Source organism: Ovis canadensis, chromosome 16, assembly GCF_042477335.2.
Source record: "Ovis canadensis isolate MfBH-ARS-UI-01 breed Bighorn chromosome 16, ARS-UI_OviCan_v2, whole genome shotgun sequence".
Lineage (NCBI taxonomy): Eukaryota > Metazoa > Chordata > Mammalia > Artiodactyla > Bovidae > Ovis > Ovis canadensis.
Genome location: NC_091260.1, coordinates 33,776,569 through 33,801,531, shown reverse-complemented (window position 1 = coordinate 33,801,531; position 24,963 = coordinate 33,776,569). Strand labels below are relative to the sequence as shown.

The window sequence follows — 24,963 nt, the reverse complement described above, 5'->3', positions numbered from 1 at the left end:
GTTCACTGGAACTCACAGCCATTGTAGTGGTCGAGCCCTGATGCAATGCTGGGCTGTGGGTGGCAGGTTGTAACGGTGGCCACATTCTCCACACCTTCCTGTATCTGAGTCCTTTTGAAATGTGACTGTGCAGCCCTTCTCATCAAGAAGTGAAGTGTATTTCTCCACCTCTTCAATCTGAGCTGTATGTCTCCTGGTCAATATAAAGCAATATAAAGCAGTGGGAGGGATGGTATGCCGGTTTCAATCTAGGTCTCAAGAGGCTTTGTGTGTTTCTGCTCTTTCTCTTAGAACCTGGAAAATATGCCATGTAGGCAGATTCGAAACAGCCTACTCTATGAGAGACACATGGCCTGGTGCCCTCCCCATCCCCCATCTGAGAGCCAAACAACCCAAGAAGCCACTTTGCTGATTCGTAGCTCACCACAGATGTTATGTGTGAACCCAAGAAAAACAAAGACTACTCAACAAAGCCCAGTCCCAACTGTCAACCCACAGAACCAGGAACTCATCATCTTTAAATCACTAACTTTATAGGTTGTTTATTACACAGCAAAGCTAACTGGTTCACTATGCACCTTTGACCTTGGGGTTTTGATCAGGATCTCTATGGCCTAGCTTGGCATGGGGAGAATGATGCTACCTGCCTGCAAAAGGGCCATGTTGACCTTAAAAAACTCAGCATCAGTGACAAATGAAGATGTCTAGCACCTACCGTTTTGATATCCTTTCTGTCCTTCAGGGTTCTTGTATAATCAAAGGAGGGAGGAAGGGAAAACCCCTGCCCCTATTTCTGTCAGATCAATTGATATCGAACTTTATAACCATCTTAATATGTGGGGACTCAGGTCAAACTTAATTTTAATTAAAAAAATGATAAAACTTGGTTCTGTAGCTTAGGTCATATTTTTAAAAGAAGAAAATTTAAAATATTTAACAGTCCCAGGTTTGAAACCATAATCTGTGGCTCAGATGGTAAAAGTGTCTGCCTACAATGCGGGAGACCCGGGTTCAATCTCTGGATGGGAAGATCTCCTGGAGAAGTAAAAGGCAACCCACTCCAGTTTTCTTGCCTGGAGAATCCCATGGACAGAGGAGCCTGGTAGGCTACAGTCCATGGGGTCGGAGAGAGTCTGACAGGACTGAGCAACTTCATTTTCACTTTCATGCTTCAGCTCTCCATAGATTTTATATCCTGTTTCTCAACCAGTATAGGAGAGATTACTATTGATCACATAACTTTATGGAGGAGGTTTTTGAATTCTAATTTAATGTGTGGTAAATTTAAATCACTTATGATTTTTGAGCAAAAATTTGGTCAAGTTGGACTTCCCTGGTGGCTCAGAGGGTAAAGCATCTGCCTGCGATGTGGGAGACCTAGGTTTGATCCCTGGGTAAGGAAGATCCCCTGGAGAAGGCAATGGCAACCCACTCCAGTATTCTTGCCTGGAGAATCCTATGGACTGAGGAGCCTGGTAGGCTACAGTCCATGGAGTCACAAAGAGTTGGACACGACTGAGTGACTTCACTTTCTTTCTTTCTTTCTTTTGGTCAAGTTATGAGATAACAAATCAGTGTTCAAGTCCATAGTACTGACTGTTGAAATGTATATTTGCAAAGAACTCTGGTCTTAATGGGGCTTCCCTGGTAGCTCACCTGGTAAAGAATCCACCTGCAATGCAGGAGACCCCGGTTTAATTCCTGGGTTGGGAAGATCCCCTGGAGAATGGATAGGTTACCCACTCCAGTATTCTTGGGCTTTCCTGGTGGCTCAGATGGTAGAGAATGCGCTCCCAAAGTGGGAGACGTGGGTTTGAGTCCTGGGTAGCTTCCCTGGTGGCTCAGGCGGTAAAGAGTCTGCCTGCAATGTGGGAGACCCAAGTTTCATTTCTGGGGTTTGGAAGATCCCCTGGAGAAGGAAATGGCAACCCACTCGAGTATTCTTGCCTGGAGAATTCCATGGACAGAGAAGCCTGGTGGGCTACAGTCTGTGGGGTCACAGAGTCGCACACGACTGAGTAACTAACACGTTTCCTGGCTCTGTTATTAATTAGTGTAATGCTACATGAGTCATTACTCATATTTGAGCCTTTATTTGCTAACTCAAAAAAAAAAAAAAGACCTAAATTAGCTTTAAGTTCCTTTGAACTTCTGCTAGTCTTTTTCTCTCCTTCTGTGTTTACCACTGGATACCTTCTTATTCAGAGGCTTAATTTACTTCTCCATAGAATATCCTTGAACTGATTACTCTTGCCTATAAATCTTTCAAGCAGTTACTAATGATAAGAGTGGGGCAGGCAGCTAGTCAGGTTCTGCTTTGTGTTATCTCTGCCCCTGATGTCTTGTTATCTATTACCTGTTTATTTGATCTTCTGAACTAGTTTGAAGCCCCTTTGAAGATGAGGATGGTGTCTTAAACTTTTTTGACTCTCCATTTTAAATTATAGTATGTAAACCTAAAATAAGCCTATAAAATTATTGCTACAGATAAAATTAAATTGATTATACCAATACATTGTGACATACTTTCAATATATCCTTTTTATCCAGTATTAGTTAACACCCCTTTAAGGGCATAGGATGACATACGGTACTTTAGGCAGGTCATTTCACGTTTTTGAGATCTAATTTAGAAAGAATTAGATGGGAAGATTCAGTTAGATCATCTGTAAGAGCCCTTCTTTGTGTACTATTCTGTCATTTTTTTAAGGGCTATGGAAGTTCAGGACATAGATATTTGTCATGAGGCTCATTCTTCTTAGCTAGACTTGGTTCTGAGATATATGCTCAGCCTAGAGCCTTGGATGGGCACTCAGCTATTGGAGGAATGCAGGCTGACTGTCACAGGTGCTCTGGCTGGGTGCCCACAGCATGCTCTTCCATTGTCACCCCCAACCCCCCCCCCCCACACACACACACCAAAACACACACATGCATACTCCACACTGTTGCAAATCTCCTAAGAGATGCTGCTTAGCTTAGGGCCACCCTCTGTTCTCAGAGTTAGTATGTTAGATTGACTATTTTTTGATCAGTTAAGAGCCTGCTGCTGCTGCTGCTAAGTCACTTCAGTCGTGTCTGACTCTGTGTGACCCCACAAACGGCAGCCCACCAGGCTCCCCCGTCCCTGGGATTCTCCAGGCAAGAACACTGGAGTGGGCTGCCATTTCCTTCTCCTAGGTTAAGAGCCTAGAGGTAGCAAACTTCATATCTAAACTCCAGATAGTTAAGTTGGGTCTTGATTATAAAACCATTTTCAAATTTTGTAATGACTTTACAGGATAATTGTTTTAAAAAGATAATGATACCTATCTCTTTGGAAGTAAGCCATGGACTATTAAAACTGTAGGTCCCATAGTCTTTGCAAAAGATTACCAATTTGAAACTGGTAGCTGAATAAGAACCTTGTGTACAATGTGGGGAGTGTTGTTTAGAATTCTCCTGTTTTTCTCATAATTTGCATAATTATGATCTGTTTATTCTAAAATTATCTTCTGTGAGTTGGAAATGGACCATATACACTTCACCAATGATCTGAAATTTATAAGAAGCTCCTTCAGAATATTTCTAGTACACCAAGTAAATCAGTATCTGAAAATAATGATAGTTTCCAAATTTAAAAATATTGTATGAAAAGATATAAGTAACCCAGTAATTCCATGACAGGATTATACGTAGCATCTTTTTCCCAAGCAAGGTCAATAATAGCAACAAAGTCCAGTAAAACTTCTCTGTAATCCATTTTAGACATCATCTTGAAGCAATGTTACCTTTTGTGAGTAAGACTATGGGCAAGAATCTGGGCTTTAGAAACAGATCATTCTAAGCTTAAAATCCTAGCCCAACATCTTGCTAGATAGGTGTCCCTAACCAAATATTTAAACTTTCTATTCTTTTTCTTCTTTGTAAAATAAGGTAATAATGCTACCTTGCAATATTATTGAGGATTAGATAGATAGAATAATATAGACAGAGTGCCTACTACAGAGAAATATTGAAGAAAATGATCTATCATGAATAATATCATATTTATGCTATAGAAAGAAAGCATCATTTTTTTTTCATTTAGTTGGAGTGAATTTATTTTTTACAAAGCACTTGACTTATTTTGATTAGGTGTGGGTGGAGACATGGTGGGCAATAATGAGTTAAAATGATTTTTCCTTTTAATTAAAAAGAAATCAATAACATCTCAGGGATACTCAATTTCTTCCAAAGGGAACATGAGACAATCAATAACAATTCTTGATACAGACACTGCACAAAGTTGAAATCAAAGCCTGATTTAACACAGATAGTCAGACAAAGGTAACAGGGCTCAGTCCAGAATGCCTCCTGCTTGTTTGGAAATTATCCCCCAAACACCTAGGATTAGACATCCAGCAACATCCAGGCACTGTGGATTTGAGTAAGGCTTGCATGGGGGCATAAGTGAATCCCCGGGGTCATGCTTATCTCTTATATCAAATCTCAGTCATTTTATTTTTTCAGCGCAAGTCCTAACAGAGAGATGGTAACGATGCTAGAAACAAAGTATCTAATGCTATTTTTCATTTAACCAACATCATCATTACTAATTAATAATTAATTATCCTGGTTCTTGGCTCTGTTTTAGCCAAATAAATTATGCCTATTTAACTCACTGAGAGCTTTCCAGGTGGCTCAGTGGTAAAGAGTCCATTTGCCAATGCAGGAGACATAGGTTTGCTCTCTGGGTTACGACGATTCCCCTGGAGGGGGAAATGGTAACCCACTCCAGTTTTCTTGCCTGGAAAACCCCATGGATAGAGGAACCTGGTGGGTTATAGTCCATGGGGTCACAATGAGTCGGATATGACTTAGCAACTGAGTATACACACATTTAACTCTACTTGACAGAACCTTACTGGAGCTGGTATAGACAGGGACTGATAACAGCAAAGTGAATAATAGATAAACCAAATAAATAATAAAAAAACAAAGTGAATGCTTGTAAATAACAAATAAACATGGGACAGCTATAAGCCAATCAATAATGAATCGTGATGTTGAACAATGAAAAGAAAACTAAATCCAAAGACAAAAACCGAAGAGTTCTCACCTCAGTGACCTCTCTCATCTCTGAGATTCTGGGTAAGTCACGCTTTCTGGACCTTAGGACCTTTGAGCCTGCTCTACTTTCTAATGGGGGACATGCTTAATCTACATACTTTGTGACATTCACTGGTGGCCCCTTTGCCTTCACTTAGCTCTCTTTTTAAAAATTTATTTATTTATTTTAATTGGAGGCTAATTACTTGACAATATTGTAGTGGTTTTTGCCATACATTGCCATGAATCAGCCATGGGTGTACATGTGTCCCCCATCCTGAACCCCCCTCCCATCTCCCACACTTAACTCTATTTTGTCTTTACTTAACTCTACTTTGCCTTTAAAATCTTTTAAACCTCAGATTCATATGGGACTGTAGAAGGCTTCCCTCTTTCCTTATTTCCTCAACAAGAGTCAGACTCTTCTAACTTTTAGGTAATTCCTTGATTCTAAGGCTTTTTGATTGCTGTTAAATTAGATCCCTGGGAGTGGATGAATTTTAAAATTATTAGACATTTACATTTCAGTAAAATGGCAAAGAGAAAAAAGCAGCAAGATTTATCTTATAGTCTTCCCAGGTGGCACTAGTGGTAAAGAACCACCTACCAAAAGAGATGCGGTTGGATCCCTGGGTCAGGAAGCTCCCCTGGAGGAGGGCATGGCAACCCACTCCAGTTTTCTTCCCTGGAGAGTCCCATGGACAGAGGAGCCTCGTGGGCAAACAGTCCACAGGGTCGCAAAGAGTAGACCCAACTGAAGCAATTTAGCGCAGCATGCATGTCCTGTAATAGAGATTACCAGCTGTCTGTCAGTCCCTATTTTTCCCAGCAGTCTTCCATTGTGGCTCAGCTGGTAAAGAACTGCCTGCAATGCAGGAGACCCCAGTTCGATTCCTGGGTTGGGAAGATCCCCTGGAAAAGGGATAAGCTACCCACTCCAGTTCTTCCCCAGTAGCCATTTTATAACAACTCCTAATTTTCAGCTGGGCACAGGTTCACCCAGAATAGGGATTACATTTCCCAGTCTCCCTTACAAGTATGTATGATCACAAGATGAAGTTCTAGGTATTTTAATATAAGAGCAGTGGTGTATTTAAAGGGATACTGGGATGCATCATTTTCACCATCATTTCTTCTTCTTGCCAGCTAGACTGTGGATGGAAGAGCTGGAGCTCCAGCAGTCATCTTGGGCATGAAACTCATAGATAGTGACCTAATTTCAAGAAAAGATAAAGTGCTCTTTCAACTTTAGGGAGATAACTGAGGTCCTGTCCATTTTTGTTTTTTTTAGTTTATCACTGGCTATTTTTTTTCACTCTCTTAACCCACTTAAATAACCAACCAAGGCAGGAGAAACAAGACAGAACTGAGATCCCCCTAAACTTTCACAACTCTAATTTTTGCAACTCAATTTTCAGGGGTTCTTGATTTACTCAAACAATAGTAAACCCATAAGGTTTCAACATTTGTAATATTTTAACATGTTCTGTAGTATCAGACCCTGAATTCTAAGAGTTTCAGAAGGTGATCATGATAGTACAAAAGATATAGGAAATTCTTTTGAGGAAAGACAAACTCTAAGTGGCTCTGCAAATTCTTATCATTAAATGTCAGTAACTACTTGCAGAAGGCTTATGTCTAATAAGCAACTGAGAAATATATTGATATTGGTTTTTACCTTTTAATTTTATTTGTTATTAGTTAATTTAAATGAAATTGCTCTAACCTTCACATAACCTCAACTGTGAGGGGAGCTGTGCTTCGACTGTGTTTTCTGAGTAGTTATAAAAACTATTTACCTAGGTGATATCCCGCTACATTTTCATTGATTGCAAGATCAGAAACAGATTTTTTTTAAGGCAAAACAAAAAGCACAATCTAAAATTAATGACACATTTAAAACGTGGTAGTTTCCCTGTACATTGTTATTGCAGTATTGAGTCCGTCTATGAAGTTCTGAGATTTATACTTTTGAACAATTCTTACATATAAAAGATTTTAAGGCAGTATTTCTCAAATAATGGCAAAGGAGCACTGCATCAGAATCGCTAGGGTGTTTGTTGAAAATGCTAATTCTCAGACTCCTCTGGTCACATCTAGTGAATCAGAATCTCTATGCATGCCTTGAGAATACGAATTTTAGAACCGTCAAGAGATTTTCAAGCACATTTAAGAACCTCTGTTCTACTGCTTTGTCTAGTGCAATGAAGTTTCAAGCTGTTTTTGCTGTTGTTCCTTCCATATTTCTGTCAGTATCAAGTTCATGCCTTGTCCATTCTGCCTCCAATAATTATTTTGACCACAAAGTGAAAGGCAAGAATCATTACTGCACTGATTAACATTCACTCTTGGGGAAAAGGGAGTTGTTAGATGGGTACAGAGAATACGGATAGTCACACATATTTGTCAGTTGAGGGGAAGGTAAGTGTAATACAAGTACATTTTCCAAGACTTCAAAACCATTTTTGAACCAGCCAGGGAGGAGTATGATTGTAATGTAAGGAATGACTCTCTGTTGAAAGGACAGGATAGCTTAATAGAGGTCTCCTATCTTGTTCTGTGACGGTGCTTCTGGGCTCTGGTGATGAATGTGTTCATTTTATGTGACTTGCTTTGGGTAAATAACCCAGTCCCGTATCAGCTCTCCAGCCTTGGGCCGGCAGCGGTTGTGTGTGCGCACTAATGACGGTGGAAGGTGCCCGGGGGAGGGCCTGGGGAGGGGCTGCCCAGTGCGATCGCTCCCCTGGCACTTCCTAAGACTCCCAGTTCTTTCTCTGCAGCCGGTACTTGAAGACTCCAAGCTTTCCCCTCGGAGGAGGAAGAAAAACCGTCTATCTAAATCAGCTGTACTCTCTTCCCTCGTTTCTCCCTCCGCCGGGCACCACCCCCACCCCTTCCATTGTGTAGTGCGTCTAGCTCGGCTTCCTGCGTGAGACCTTAACCTCACTTGGAGCAGGAGGGATTACTGAGAATTTGCGAACCTTGAGTTGCAATGGAGCTGTACGGCAAGGTAAGCAGAAGGGAGCTCCTCAGCCTGCTCCGCGTGAAATCTTGCTTTCATGGACTTTGTGTGTGTGAGTGTGTGTGTGAGTATACTCGCGCGCGTGGGCGCCTTCTCAGTGCAACTGTGTGAGTAAACAGCTTTCTTTATGTGTGTACCATTCATTGTCGTTCCCCCCCGCGTTTGCTGAATGAGATTGTAAAACCATCCTACTCTGCCTATGGAAATGTACAAACTTTCCCGATTGGGAAGGTGTAGGGCGGAGAGTTCCAGAACACAGTGCAGGTTTCGTTTAGATTGTAAATTAGCACAAGGTAGTGCGTTTCCTAACCAGGAAAATCACAATCTAGCTTCGGAAGCCGATAGGTAGCAAAGAAAAATCTCTAGCTGAGATGAATGAACTGAGGTCACTTTCGCCAGCACCTTGCGAGGAAATAGCCTGGGAGGCTGAGAGCACCAACAACCAGGAGCGAGTCCAAAAGAGAAGGGAGGCTCCGCGGCCGAGTCCTACTGGAGAAGCAGCCCGTTTAAATGCTGGCTTGCCGGGAAATGTAGTTTACTGCTCACCGGTTTGCGGGGAAGCTCAGCTAGGCTAGACTACGACTCCCAGGAGCACGCGGGGCCCCGGGCCAGTACGCGTGTGCAGCGCCAGGAAGGGACAGCTCCGGTGCTGATGTTGGAGCCGGTTAGCGAACCCCGAGTGCAGAGTGGAGCGTGAAGCGCGCGGGCTGTGCACGCTTCACCAGGCGTCCGAGCCAGCACTGTGTTAGCCAGGGAGAAAGGACACTTTGCGAACAATGAGACACGAAGCTCCCATGCAGGTGGGTCTATATAGAAAGTGTGGCCTCGGGAGGAATTGAGAGAGACGGTTTCTCCCTCGCTCCAAGTACAAAATGCGCCCAATCTAAGGGAAGGTCTTAGGCAGCCATCCGCCGGGACGCGGTTCAGACTTGGTCCTGGGGACAGAACCCCGCTCTGCGGGGCTGGGATTGGGGTTGTTTTGAGAAGGGATAGGAGTATACATTATTTTCCCGGGCTCCACAAGGAGGCTGAGAGTGTCTAGAACGTCAACCCGGGCAAACAAAAGTCAGAGGAGCATGCCATCTCGTATTGTCATTGATTGTTCCTCCGGTCTTGCCTGGTTCGTGATCACGGTGCAGACACACCAGGTCTGGTGCTGCGAGCTGTCTACTGGAGTCGGTATAGAGCAAATTCCGCTTAATTAAGAGCTCTCTAAGAAAGGAGAAGCCAATGTCAGGGTTCCCAAAGTCCCCTTTCTTCAATTAGGGTTCTAGTAATAATCAGCAAACACTTCAGGGCTTCACTCTTCCCAGAAGTATGCAAGCCCTTTATCTCTGTCCACACTGGTTTACTTCTGCGTTTCAGAGACTTTCCTCCAAGCTTTGCTGAGTACTGTGCCCATTTGTTTTCCGTTCCGATTCCTGTTTAAGTCACGTTCTTATGTTTGCTTCCTTTGACTCCCTGCAAAGGTGCCTCTGCCTAAGCATCTTGCTTAAGTTCTGTTTTTAAGTAAATATGAGTGATGCTTTCTCGTTTGTATGTGCAATCAGTTAATACTAAACATCAGCCTGTGTTCATTATCAAGGAGAGTGATCCCATTGCGTAACAGAAAGGCACTTTATGAATGAATTGAGAGGGAATGGAACACACCGTTTGGAACGTGTTGTCTCTCTTGAGAACCTACCCCTGCTGCCAAATCCAGCAATATAAATGTTTGACTTTAATTTGAACTTAAAAGTTTTCCAACTGTTTTTCCTCAAAAAAATCAAGGGCTTTAAACGTATGCATCAATTTACTTTTCATTTATGGTGTGGGTTATGTATGGGCTTATGTATGGGTTATGTATGGTTATGTATGGGCTCTAGTGGTAAAGAACTAGTCTGCCAATGCAGGAGATGTAAGAGATGCGGGTTTGATCCCTGAGTCTGGCAGATCCCCTGGAGAAGGGCATGGCAATACACTCCAATATTCATTCATGGGTTATGTATATTAAGAGATGTGTTGACTGTTCAGTGAAAAAAATCTGTAGAATTTAACTGTTTGTTGAACCATTATATTAATGAAAGCTCTCAAATTGCCTTATGAGTTACTGAAAACTTGATTTGTTCCAGAGAACAGTTGCCCTGCTGTGTATCTTCTAATACCTGTCTTTGTGACTTAGTTTTTCATTATAGACCTGATGTGAAAAGAATCTGGACAGACAATAAAGGTACAGGCTGTTGTAATCAAGATATATTGGCTTATGATAATTTCCCATTACTGGAGTTACTGCCAGGAGCCAACTGGCTACATTAATCATATTTGATTACAAGTAAACATTGACAGTAGACTTTAAAAGTAGATTGTTAGTATTTAACATTAACCCCATGTATGCACTGAAGTCTTTATGTTAAAATAAATTACTAACAAATTGATCACAGTGCATCTTGATTTTTATTTTCTTACAGTAATTGGTTAGACTGTTCAGAAGGGTCATCAAAATATTACAGAACTATATGAAATTAGTGCCCTAAGAAATATTTTAAATCAGTTCTTATCAACTTGGTAGTAAGCACTGCAATTCCAAAGTTTAGTCAGAACTTTAATGAATAATTCATATAAAACAGGTAACAAAATTAATTTGCTTCTGCAGTTATTTTCATATTTGGGATGTATTTTATTCATTGGACTTGATTTTTTTTTAATTTAAAAATTTTAATGCCCAAATGCTGTCTTGAATAACATGTACATTTAAAAAATAAAAAACTTTTTTCTGTAGTATATTTAGTTAAAGCACATTTATTGATTCAATTTACTAAGTAAATTGTTATGGTGGCCAACTCTCAATTACTGTCAGGTTTTCAAATATATATAATGATAAGAATAAAAACTATAGACATGCTTTATATATATGGCAGATATTGTCTTAGCACTTGTACTTGTAAATCATAACCACATTCCAAATGACTTTGATATATGAAAATGTAATTAGATGAATAATTGACATTTTTTCCATTTAAAGACAGAACCATATCATTTAAAATGCTAATTTACTTTTTATATTTTCTTAAATCAAATAACCCTTTAAAATTGTTCAATATATTTAAAAACGGATTTGCTGTGCCTTTGTACATAGCTTGGTGCTCACTTCAGTATAGTTGTCTTTGATATATGCAAATTTTCTGAAGAATATTTCTCTTTGAGTTGATGCAAAATGCAGGATAATAGCAGTAATAGTCTTTGCTATCTGTATTTCCTTTGCAACTGAATAACCAGGAATAGCATTGGTAAGTGTTCCAAATGATGGATTACAATTTTAATGCAGGAGATGGTCATTTTGTGTTTTTTCCTTTAGTGCCTCCATAAATCCTAAGGACCAAATGAAATGGGGAATAGCAGTGCTCATGACTTAAGGGCAACACGTTCATGAACAAATTATCATTTGATTCAGGAGCCAGATTGAACAAATTCCAGTTTATCTAGTGCTTTGTCTGTGCCAAGCACTGTGCTTTGCATTCAGATCTGTGTGTGTGTGTAAAATATAAAACAATCCTAGAGGTCACCATTACCTTAATTACAGGCAGATAACTAGAGCTTTATATGATTAAACAACTTGACCAACACGGTAAATTCAAAATTCTGCTAGATCTCTAGGAAGCCCTTGTTGTTTCTGCTATTATTTTGGGTTCCTTAAGAAGACACAAAAAGGTGATATAAAGAATGAGCCAGGTTGATTTTCATTTGGATCAGAAAAAGGAAAATTATCTCTTCTGTTTATAAAATTATCTTATATAAACTAAATCAAATATTTGAGAAGAGTCAGTGTTTTAAAAATGGCAAGCTCTTTGTCTTCCTGGTTTGAATTTCTTATGGCTTTACTTACACTCTCCAAGAACCAAAGTGGAATTCGTTGTCTGTGTTTAAATGCTTCATCTTCAGTTTTGTCATCCACAAGCTTTCTTCACGTAAGTACAGAGAGCCCTTTCACGACTTAGGAAACTTCAAAGAAACACAACTACTCAAAGCATGGAGTAGTGTGCCAAAAAAGGTTGTTTGGCTAAAAATGAGGAGGATTGAAGAAAGAGTATGAGTGTAGGCTGAAAATGAAGTTGAGGTGAAAAGCAAATTAGATATTAAATACAGCCATGCTGTATAACAACAACAAAAAACTTACAAAGAAACAAGACCACATTGTTTCATTTGTCTGTGAAAAGTCCATGGCAATCTTGCAATCTTGCATTTTATTATGTTGAATTTCTACCACATCCAACTTCAATTATGATCCCTTTATCTTTACGTAAGAAATGGAAGTTTAGTCCTCATCCCTTACAGAGATGGAGAAAAGCCCTAGTTAACACTGGAGAAACAAGAACTTTCTTACTTGATTTGAGCAAATTCCTGAAGTGTCCACCTTTCTTCTGTAAGGGAAAGTGGAGGGTAGAGAGGGAAATTGCCCTAAAAGCAAATTTCTATGGTGTAGGAGTGATCTTCCGTTTTCAGTTTAAAGAGCTGTGGACTCATTACATGGCGTAACCACAATTTCCCCCTGCCATTCTAAGCTTATATTGGAACTGCAGATTCCTTTCTTGACCATCATATTCCAAGAAGGAAATAATTTTTTATGATAAAAATTGAGTTTTCCTGGGAATTTATGAGCAGTTGCACCACCTGAAAAAAAAATGTTGTGTTGGTTAAAGGTCATTCAACAGTTTTCTCCATTTATCATTCACTAATGAGTTGGACTGCAAGGAGATCCAACCAGTCCATTCTGAAGGAGATCAGCCCTGGGATTTCTTTGGAAGGAGTGATGCTATAGCTGAAACTCCAGTACTTTGGCCACCTCATGTGAAGAGTTGACTCATTGGAAAAGACTCTGATGCTGGGAGGGATTGGGGGCAGGAGGAGAAGGGAACGACCAAGGATGAGATGGCTGGATGGCATCATTGACTCGATGGACGTGAGTCTGAGTGAACTCCGGGAGTTAGTGATGGACAGGGAGGCCTGGTGTGCTGCAATTCATGCGGTCGCAGAGTCCGACTTGACTGAGCAACTGAACTGAACGGAATGAGTTCCAGAGGTTCTAGGGGAACCCTCTTAATAGATCATAGATTTTTACAATGCATACTATGATCTGTGAAGATGAAATATTTCAGATTTATTTGGAATTATGTAAATTTTTAGCATTTCTCATTTGTTTATTTATAGTTTTTGAGATACTTTTATACATTGAAATGCATGAATATTAAGTGAATAATTTGATGAATCTTAATAAGTAGATACACCTACATAATACATACCACTATAAAGATATAGAACATTTCCATTCAATCCAACAAGTGCTTTTATTACTTTCTTTTTCCGGTTAATCTACTGATATAGTAAGGTCACCATAAATTAGTCCTGTTTATTCTAGATCTCTAGATAGTTCTGTAAAACATGCAAAGTGAACATATTGCGGAATATATAGAGTGCACTCTTTTTTTGTTATTATTTTTTTTAATTTTTATTTTTACTTTATTTTACTTTACAATACTGTATTGGTTTTGCCATACATAGACATGAATCTACCACAGGTGTACATGCGTTCCCAAACATGAACCCCCCTCCCGCCTCCCTCCCCATAACATTTCTCTGGGTCATCACCGTGCACCAGCCCCAAGCATGCTGTATCCTGCGTCAGGCATAGACTGGCAATTCGATTCTTACATGATAGTATACATGTTACAATGCCATTCTCCCAAATCATCCCACCCTCTCCCTCTCCCTAGAGTGCACTCTTAAGTCTGGCTAATTTTGCTCATTATAATGTGTATGGAATTCATTCATGTTGTTGCATGTGTCAATAATTCATTTTGTTTTATTGACACATACTGGTTTATCAATCTGCCTTACTTTTAAAATCTATTCTTCTGTTGATGGATTTTGAGGTAATTTTGTTAGGGTCTACTATAAGGAAGGTTATAAATGTTATCATATTGGTCTTTTTATAGTAATATGTTTTTATTTCTCTTGGGGAGATACCTAAAAGTAGAATTGCTGAGGTAAAGGATAAGTCTTTGTTCAACTTTATAGGAAACAGTCAAGTCTCTAGCTAGAATGGTAGTACCATTTCATATTCTCACCAACAGTGTGCGAACATTCTAGTGGCTTCACATCCTCAGCACTGTCTGGTGTCAGCGGCCTTTAAGGCCTTAATTAAGGCCACTTTAATTGGTGGTTATGGTGTCTCACTGTGATTTTTATTTGCATTTTCTGATGATTGTGTTGTTTAGCATATTTATATGTTTACTGACCATTTGCCTATCTTCCTTTATGTAGTGTCTGCTTAGCCTTTTATCCATTATCAGGGTGGTCTTTTTATTATTTAGTTGTAGGAGATCTTTATATAGTTTTTTTTTAATCTGTTTGTTTCTATATTTATTTATATAGCTTTGAAACTAGTTCTTCAAATGTATTAAAATATTTCCTGCCAGTCTGTGCCTTGAATACTCGTATCTTATGAGTGTCCTTTGATGAGAATTTTTATTTTAATGAAGTTTAGGTTATTAATTTTAGGTGGTGTCTATATCTGGATTCTGTACTTTCTTTGATTCATTTCTCTAAACTGTGTCCTGAGACCTTACTACATTTATTTGTTATTTCTAGTGCTCAGTTGCTCAGTTATGTCCGACTCTTTGTGGCCCCATGGGCTATAGCCCACCAGGCTCCACTATCCATGAAATTTTCTGGGCAAGAATACTGGAGTGGTTGCCACTTCCTACTCCTGGGGATGTTCCCAACTCAGGAATCTAACCCAAGTCTCTTGCATCTCCTGCACTGACGAGCACATTCTTTACCACCATCAATTAAAATCCTTAAATTCCTTAAGAATTTCTCCATGAGTGATTGTATGATGTGCAGATAGAGGCATTTCTTTCTTTCCAAAGACCTCTTTTTTTTTTTTCCACTATTTCTTATTCCACACGATAGAATAACTAGTGCAGTGTTGAAAAGTGATGAGCAGGCATTCTTATCTTATTCCCAGTCTTGGGGGGAAGCCATCTTTCACCATTAAGTATGAAGTTAGCTGTAATTGTTTTGTTGGTGGTGGTGGTATAGATATCTTCTCATACAGAAGTTTCTTTTGATTCCTAGCTTGCTGAGAGTATTTGTTTTCAATACAAGTGGGTGCTGAATTTTGTCAAATCCTTCTTCTGCATCTATTGCCATGATCACATGGTTTATCTCCTTTATTCTGTTGGGTTACATTGATTTTTAGTTAATCTGACGTTCTTTAGATAAAGCCAGTTAGTTATTATATATTCTCTGGATGCAATTTGTAATTTGTTGTAGATTTTTGCCTTTAAATTCAAAATGGATATTAATATATGGTTTTCTTTTAATGCCTTTATAAGGTTATATGGAAATTATGCAGACCTTATAAAACAAGTGAGAAGTGTTTGGGAATTTGCTGTTTGAGTGATTTTGTTGTGTAACATCGATATATTTTATTCCTTAAAGTGTTTGGTAGAGTTTATCACTGAAGCTATTGGAGCCTGGAGTTTTCTTTGTGAACATTTTTTTTTTAAACAAATGACACATTATGATATACAAATATCTGTATCATTCAACTACCTACACTCTTATCTCCCTGTCTCCCTTTAGCAGAATCAGTTCAGTTCATTTCAGTTCAGTCGCTCAGTCGTGTCTGACTCTTTGCGACCCCATGAATCACAGCACGCCAGGCTTCCCTGTCCATCACCAACTCCCAGAGCTCACTCAGACTCATGTCCATCGAGTCAATGATGCCATCCAGCCATCTCATCCTCTGTCGTCCCCGTCTCCTCCTGCCCCCAGACCCTCCCAGCATCAAAGTCTTTTCCAATGAGTCAACTCTTCGCAAGAGGTGGCCAAAGTACTGGAGTTTCAGCTTTAGCATCATTCCTTCCAAAGAAATCCCAGGGCTGATCTCCTTCAGAATGGACTGGTTGGATCTCCTTGCAGTCCAGGGGACTCTCAAGAGTCTTCTCCAACACCACAGTTCAAAAGCATCAATTCTTCGGCACTCAGCCTTCTTCACAGTCCAACTCTCACATCCATACGTGACCACTGGAAAAACCATAGCCTTGACTAGACGGACCTTAGTCGGCAAAGTAATGTCTCTGCTTTTGAATATGCTATCTAGGTTGGTCATAATTTTTCTTCCAAGGAGTAAGCGTCTTTTAATTTCATGGCTGCAATCACCATCTGCAGTGATTTTGGAGCCCCCCAAAATAAAGTCTGACACTGTTTCCACTGTTTCCCCATCTATTTCCCATGAAGTGATGGGACCGGATGCCATGATCTTAGTTTTCTGAATGTTGAGCTTTAAGCCAACTTTTTCACTCTCCTCTTTCACTTTCATCAAGAGGCTTTTGAGTTCCTCTTCACTTTCTGCCATAAGGGTGGTGTCATCTGCATATCTGAGGTGATTGATATTTCTCCTGGCAATCTTGATTCCAGCTTGTGTTTCTTCCAGTCCAGTGTTTCTCATGATGTGCTCTGCATATAAGTTAAATAAGCAGGGTGACAATATACAGCCTTGATGTACTCCTTTTCCTATTTGGAACCAGTCTATTGTTCCATGTCCAGTTCTAACTGTTGCTTCCTGACCTGCATACAGATTTCTCAAGAGGTAGGTCAGGTATTCCCATCTCCTTCAGAATTTTTCACAGTTTATTGTGATCCACACAGTCAAAGGCTTCGGCACAGTCAATAAACCAGAAATGGATGTAGCAGAATCGCCTTCTCCATACCCATGCTGAGATGTCTGTGGCCTAATCTCTGGAACACACCAGTAAATTATGTTACATAACGAAAGAGCCTTTGCAAATAGAAGTCATGCTGTGTATTTTAAAATAAGATTGACCTGATTCTCAAGTGGGTCCAATCTAATTACCTGAGCCAATAAAAGCAGAGAATTTTCTCTTGCTGGAGTCAGACAGATGTGGCAGAAGGGGAAGTCACAAGTTTGAAGCATGAGGATTGTTGGCTTAAAGATAAAGAAGGCTATATATCAAGGAAATAGGGATCTCAGTCCTGTAACCACAAGCAACTGAATTCTGCCAACAACTTGTAAAAACTTGAAAGTGGAATCTTCCCCAGAACAGCCAGGTAGGAGCCTAGCCCAGCTGACACATTGATTTTCATCTTGTAAGGCCTCAGCAGTATGAGCAGAGGACCTAGCTAAGTTACCCTGTAACTTAGATTTCTGACTTGTTAAGTAATGATTGAGTGTTGTTTTGAACATTCAGTATCACTGCAGGAGAAAAGTATTTATGCCTATATAACATTTTCTCTTTCATCTTGGTTTGGTTTTGGTAAATTGTGTTTTTCACCTAATTTTTCAAATTTATTGACATAAAATTGTTCAAAATATTTTACCATCTTTTAATTTCTCTAGATCTGTAAAGATATCCCCTCTTTGATAACATAAATTTTCTTTCTCCCTACCTCCTTTTTTTCAGTCTTACTAGATATTTATCAATATTATTAATGTCTTCAAATGACCTTTGTTAACTTTTTTGTTATTTATTTTTTATTTTATTGACTTGGGATTTAAAAAAAAACAACTATGTTCTTTATACTAACTTTAATGGAACCATTTTATTTATTAGGCTTCTTAAAGTAGAAATTTAGATCACAGAGTTTAAATGTTCCTTTTTAAGAATAAGCCTGGTATTTACAATGATAAATCTCTTAACAACAACTTTAGTAGTTGACACAAATTTCTGAGTGTAGTATTTGCATCATATTTTATTTCAAACTATTTGCTTCTTGTGATGTTCTTCTTAATCAGTGGGTTTAGAGATATATTGTTTAATTTTCCAAATACCTGCATCTTTTCCAGATAGTTTATCAACATTGATGGCTAATTAAATTCTATTGCTACCAGAGAACATATTCTTTAAGATTTTAGTCTTTGGGAAAAAATTTAGGCTTGTTTTTAGGCTAGTGTGTGGTCTAGCTTCATGAGCATTCCTTGTGCTCTGTGAATGCTCCATGCAACAGTTGTGAAGTCGAGTGGTATTGAGTTGTGTTGGAATATCATGGTATTGCATGGTGTTGCTGAGATCACCTCTAACCTTACTATTTTTGGCCTAGTTATTCTATCAATTACTGAGAAAAAGATTTTAAAATCTCCAATTATGATAGTCAGTCATTTTTTTTTAGTCCTTTCAGTTTAGCTTTATATATTTTGAACATCTTTTATTAAGTGCACACACATATGTAATTGTTGTGTTTTCCTGAAAAAATTTCCCGGCTTTTGTTATGAAATCTCACTTTATATTTTTAGCAATGCTCCTTGTCTTAAAGTCTATATAAATACACTCTTTATTAATAGCATCTCATGCATATACTCACACACACACATATTTATGCCTCTGTGTGTGTATATCTATCTATCTATTATATATATAGCCCTATTTTTACTTTAAACTTATATGTGACTTTATATTTAAAGTGTGAATCTTATGGTCTGAGTATAACTGGACCTTGCAGTTTATTCATTCTAGAAAATATCCTTTAGTTGGGATTTTTACTCATTCTCATATGTTGCATTTATCAATATGATTGGATTTAAAACCAGCATTTTGCTTTTTGTTTTGGGGTCAGCTTAGGGGTTTGAATTAGCTTCTGAGATATGTAAATTTATACTTTTAACCAAATTTGAAAGATATTTAGCCATATGTTCAAATGTTTTTCCACCTCATTATCCCCTTCTTTTTTCTTCTGAGACTCCAATTACATGTATGTTAGACTTCAGATATTGTTCTACAAATCTCTAGGCTGCTATATGTTTTTCTTTTTTTCTTTCTCTTTGTCAGTTGTACAATATCTGTTGATTTATCTTCAAGTCATTGACTCTTTTGCTACCATCTGCAGCCTTTTGATAAACCCATTGAGGAAATGTTTATTTCATTTACTGTGTTTTTCCTTTCGGGCTCCATGTTGACTTCTTTTACATTAAAAATATGTTATATTGCCAAGTGAAGATAGATAACACTCTTTTGGGAAGAGATATTTGAGTACTGGAAGAGCCTATGGTAGGGTTAACTTACAGTATTGTATAGAACCAAGAAAGCACAGTGAGCCTTTTATAGAAAAATATGAATAATATTAGTGCTTGATTATTCCTTATAGATTTATGGGGGAAATATTTATGTTCACATTTTAATTTTTATCATTTAATATTTCTATGATTGTTGTTTTTGTGATATTATGTTTTTCTTTGTGTTTTTCAAATAGAAGTGTGGGCTTTAAGACAGTTTCAAAAATTTGAACAAGGTGCAAAATTATAAAAATAAAGTCATTTCAATAATCGCTTCCCTTTGTCAACAGCTTTAACTCTGAAGAAACATCAACACCAACTTGTTTCAGATTGGTTTGAAGTGTTATGTCAGTCTTACTGGGGTCATGAAATATTCTTCTGTCCACTAAACAGTGAAACCATAGGAGTCAAGGTCCTAGGTCTTCATTTGCCTTGTTATTGGTCAGTTGTTAAGTTGTGTTCAACTCTTTGTGACCCCACAGACTCTGGCATGCCAGGCTCCTCTGTCCTCCACTTTCTCCCAGCATTTGCTCAAATTCATGTCCATTGAGTTGGTGATGCTATCTAACCATCTCATCCTCTGCTGCCCCCTTCTCCTTTTGCCTTCAATCTTTCCCAGCATGAAGGTCTTTTCCAAAGTGTTGCCTCTCTGCATCAGGTGACCAAAGTATTGAAGCTTCAGCTTCAGTCCTTCCAGTGAATGTTCAGGGTTGATTTCCTTTCAAGTTGACTGGTTTGATCTCCTTGCAGTCCAAGGGACTCACCACAGTTCAAAAGCATCAATTCTTTGGTGCTCAGCCTTCTTTATGGTCCAACTCTCACATCCATAGTGATGTCTCTGCTTTTTAACATGCTGTCTAGGACGGGGGAGCCTGGTGGGCTGCTCTCTATGGGGTCGCACAGAGTCGGACACAACTGAAGCGATTTAGCAGCAGCAGCAGCTAGGTTTGTCATAGCTTTCCTTCCAAGAAACAAGTGTCTTTTAACTTCATGGCTGCAGTCACTGTCTGCAGTGATCTTAAAGCCCAAGAAAATGAAATCTGTCACTGTTTCCACTTTTTCCCCTTCTATTTGCCATGAAGTGATGGAACCAGATGTCATGGACTTAGTTTTTTGAATGTTGAGTTTCAAGCCAGCTTTTTCACTCTCCTCTTTTACCTTCATCAGGAGGCTCTGTAGTTCCTCTTCACTTTCTGCCATTAGAATGGTATTATCTGTGTATCTAAGGTTGTTATTTTTCTGGCTTTCCTAGTTGCCTAGTGAGCTGTAAAAGGACAGGGTCAGTAGTTCCCTGATGAACTCTTCAGTAAGCTGATTGGACTGAGTGCAGCATTCGGGATTTAGCCCTGGCGAACCTAAAAGAGCCTCATTTTGTGCCCACTTGGCCACCTGAGAAAACCCTGAAACCACGGTCACTTTGCTCCTACACGCTCAGCTTTTCAGGTCTGGGAACCCAAATTATAAGGTAACTTGAAGAGGTGATCCTCCTCATAGTCTACCTGCTTTTATTTATTTATTTTTTTTCCTGCTTTTAGTTTAATTACTTGTTATTTGTTGGGAGCAATTCAGATGCACATCTGAGTCTCATCAACTAGAAACTCTTGGGAGCCAACAGGATGAATGGTTCCTGCTAAAATAGCCACAGCTTGAGGACCATTAAAGAGCTTGAGGAAAGACCATGTTAAGTACTGATTAGCAAAATATGACCCCCCGTGACCCTTATCTATGGTGTTTACAGTTAAAGGCAGTTTTTCCTTTGACTGATTCACTGAACACCTGTCAGTAGTAGGGCTGATGAAAGGCGACAATGGAAACACACACCTGTGCATGTGAGCGTTCTTTAATAAGTACGCTTGGGCAGGCTGGGTCTTTGTAGTAAATAATAGTAGCAGTGGCTTCAGAATGAAAAGCCCAGATGATTATAAGTATAAAGGTGGCTCTGTCCGTCATTCCCATTGCACAGTCTGGAAACACAACTATGTAGGCTGCTAACCCAGTTTCCTCGAGAATGATCCGGATAGTCCCATTGTCTCATAAATGTGTGGGTCATGGGGTTTGTCCCCCTGTACATGACTGGAAGGGAAATGTCCAGATTTTGAAGGAATCTATAGCAAATCCCTGGAGGCATTTTTCAAGGGCTTAAGTATTTAAAACTAATATGAAACATCTGTAAAATGTTTAAAAAACATTTAATGAAGTAAATGTTTAATGATGAAATTTGCAGGGGTGGGGGGGGGAAGCACATGTTAATATTAAAAGTTAGTTTTTATTTTCCCCATTGGAGATTTTTAGAGTATTTTACTAGGTGTTTTTATGAGTTTTTTTTTTTCTTTCTTTTTACCGCATAGTACATATGTGGTAAAAAGAAATGTCTACTGTTAATGTATGTCTGCTCTTTTACATACGTCTATTGTTTAGCCTTTTTCTTCTTCTCAGGAAGAGGTATTCTTAATTTTGTAGTTTCAATTTAGACACTGGCCTCTTCTAGCTATTGGGTCCCTTTTTATGGAATGGAGGGAAGTAAAATCTAATTGTGGGTTATTTTAAAAAATGATTGATGAGGGAAGTCCAGGCCACGTTCCTCAGAGCCTTGTGTGCGCTGAGAACAGGATTGCTACCTCCTCCGAGTCTGACAGAGAGCTCTCGGTGAGTTGTATCACTGATCCTCAGAAGATTCTGACTCCTACCAGAGCAGGGTTAATTGTAACAACGTTTCTCAGAATTCAGCTTTTCTGGGCAGGCTGGGCATTCAAGGGTATAGACTTTCTGTGCCAAGTCAACATTCTGGCGAGATCTGCTGTTCCCATCAGTGAAAGAGATGGTTGGTGAAGAGGGCAGCTGATAGAGAGCTCTAGGGTCCCCATGGATCCGGGACCCAGTGTCAGATTGCTCAGTCTCCTCGTACATACATCCTGAGGTCTTGACAGTGGGCACCTGCCCCGGCTTCCCTGCCAACACTTGTTAATCCAATAAATTCTAAACCTGACTGATCCAGAGAGATCACATGGGGAGCTTTAATAATTTAGATCCTGGCCCCATTTGAATATTCTAATTTTGCAGAATTCAGGAGGAGTTTCCCAGGTTTGGAAATCTTGGATGTAGTGAAGATTCAGTTTTGTATTCCTAAGTAAAAACATATCCAGCTCTAGAGAGCAGGTATGTGTGTGTGTATGTTATTCTGTCGTGTCTGACTCTTTGCAGCCTCATGGACTGTCGCCCGCCAGGCTTCTCTGTTCATGGGATTCTCCAGGCAAGAATACTGGAGTGGGTTGCCATTTCTTACTTTAGGGCATCTTCCCATCCTTTTACCTCCTGCATTTGCAGGCGGGTTCTTTACCGCCTGAGCTACCAAGGAAGCCCGAGAGCAGGTATATGAGAACACAATGTCTGGTATTTCTTGCTACCAAGAAATGATGAGAAGGCATATATATTTTATCCATATCTATGAGAAAGTTTTGAAGGATTTTTTACATTTTGTTGCTAAGAGAAAGGCTCTTTCATTTTTATAAATTGACATCTACATTTAGGAAGTGTGAATGTCAAGAATGTTTGATGATTTTTTTTATATTTTAGGCTTAATTTTGTTTTAAAAGAGCTGTATATGGAGAAGATGTTGCTTGGCTTTGCAAGGTCTTGGATTTTCAACCAGTCCTCCTGATTGCACCACCCAGAAACATCTAGTGTGATCTACCATCCCAGCTTGCAGATTTTAACACTGAAAGTTCTGCTGTGTACCATGAAACACCTCAGTTTTGGGCAAACAAGAAAGTTGGTGGCTCTAGCCACACCCTAGGAGCAAGACACTTGATGTCTTCAATCCTGAGGCCATTCCAGACTCACCTGGGCGCTGGTCGACTTCCCTAGCAGGCCTAGGATTCCCTTTTCTCCAGTCATGCGCTTCCAGATCCCAAACTTCTGTTGACCTTTCTGCGCTACTTCTCTTTGTCTATCTGGAATTTTACTTTTGTGGATACCTTTTGCATGATTTTAGAGAGGTGTTAGCAAATGATGGAAATAACCATCCTGTATGCAAGATACTGTTTATTTATTGTGGGCTTTAAAACTTTTGTTTCTGTTGAGATAGAATTGAAATATATTGATAACATTGTATAGCTTTAAGGTGTACAACAATTTGACTTGATATTCTTGTGTATTACAGTACAGTCACCACGATCGTGTTAGCTAATACCTCTACATATCATATAATTATCATTTCTTGTACATGGTGGGAACGATAAGTTCTAGTCTCATAGAGACTTTGATGTTTATAATGCAGTATTGTTGTCTATAATGTTATTGTGGACTTTGATGGTTTATCAAATTGCACAGCAGAGATTAGGTGAAACTTTACCTAAAACCTATTCCAAGGCCCCAAAAGAAGGGAGCTTCCCCCTACTAGGAGTTAGTTCCTAGAGCCCCCTTTCTTTCTAAAATCTGTTAAACTATAGTTGATTTACAATATTATGTTAATTTCTGTTGAACAGCAAAGTGATTCAATTATATATATATAATGCTCACATTCTTTTCCATATTCTTTTCAGCTTTGGCTTATCATAGGATATTGAGTATAGTTCCTGGTGCTATACATAGGACCTTGTTCTCTTTCTGTGAGTCTGTTTCATAGGTAAATTTATTTGTGTCATATTTTAGATTCTACATGTAAGTAGTATCATATGGTATTTATCTTTCGCATTTACTTCATTTACATTGATAATCTCTAGGTCCATCCATATTGCTGCAAATGGCATTTCATCCCTTTTTTATAGCTGAGTAATATTCCACTGTGTATACGTATCACATCTTCTTTATTCATCTGTTGATGGACACTTAAGTTGTTTCCATGTCTTGGTTATTTTGAATAGTGCTGCTATGAACATAGGGGTACAAGTATCTTTTTGAATTATCACTTTGTCTGTATATATGCTTGGGAGTGGGATTACTGGATCATATGGCAACTCTATTTTTAGTTTCTTGAAAAACCTCCATACTGTATCAGTTTACATTCCCACCAATGGTGTTCCCTTTTTTCCCACACCCTCTCCTCATTGTAAGTGTTGATTTTCATTTCTCTAATAATTAGTGATGTTGGGCATCTTTTCACATGCTTGTTGGCCACCTATATGCTGGAGCTCCCTTTCCCATGCTTTTTTTTTTTTTACCATTTGCTACTTGGATTCTGGGCTTCCCTGGTGGCTCGGATGGTAAAGAATCTGCCTGCAGTACAGGAGACCCAGATTTGATCCGTGGGCCAGGAGGATCCCCTGAAGAAGGGAATGGCTACCCACTCCAGTATTTTTGCCTGGAGAATTCTATGGACAGAGGAGCCCAGAGGGCTACATACTCCATGGGGTCAAAAAGAGTTGGACATGACTGGGCAACTATCATTTTCACTTTATTTGGATCCTGCCCGCTTATTAGCTCACTTTCAATTTCCACAAAAGTCTGGTCACAGCCAAGGGTTTCGTGAATTTAGTTAAAACGAAAAACTCTCCAAAAGTATTGGGTGGCAGGCAGTGTCATAGGTCACAGGTCTATGACCAGGTCACATGACCACTGACCACATTCCCCTCCCCACAGTCTCTCCAGACTACAAGACACTTCTATCTGCATACAGGTATGCAGAGTGTCAGCTTCTATCACGAAATGTGTTTTGATGACTGCTCTTTGTTCCATGCCATCATAGTAAAATGAGAGAATAAACATAAGGTGTTTATTTTGCTAACTATTAAGCTGTACAGAGTTGGGGTGTTGCGTATCAAAGTCTCTTGCACTCTAAAGTTAGGAAATGAGAGGGATTATGTTATAAAATCAAGCATTTCAT

The 24,963-nt window shown here is 39.2% G+C and overlaps 1 protein-coding gene across 5 annotated transcripts in view; it reads left to right on the top strand.

Annotated features, from left to right (window-relative positions):
• Nucleotides 1–24,963, top strand: part of RAB3C (RAB3C, member RAS oncogene family) — a 362,916-nt gene that overhangs the window by 64,457 nt on the left and 273,496 nt on the right. Inside the window, exon 1 of one of the 5 annotated variants that reach the window (XM_069556500.1) lies at nucleotides 7,768–8,080. The exons of 3 other annotated variants lie outside the window; for them this stretch is intronic. In XM_069556500.1, coding sequence (XP_069412601.1) covers nucleotides 8,063–8,080 — 18 coding nt within the window. In that variant the 5' untranslated portion in view covers nucleotides 7,768–8,062. Of the gene's footprint in view, nucleotides 1–7,767; nucleotides 8,081–8,698; nucleotides 8,893–24,963 lie in introns of those variants that run through there. One more of the 5 variants, XM_069556499.1, reaches the window with a different exon arrangement.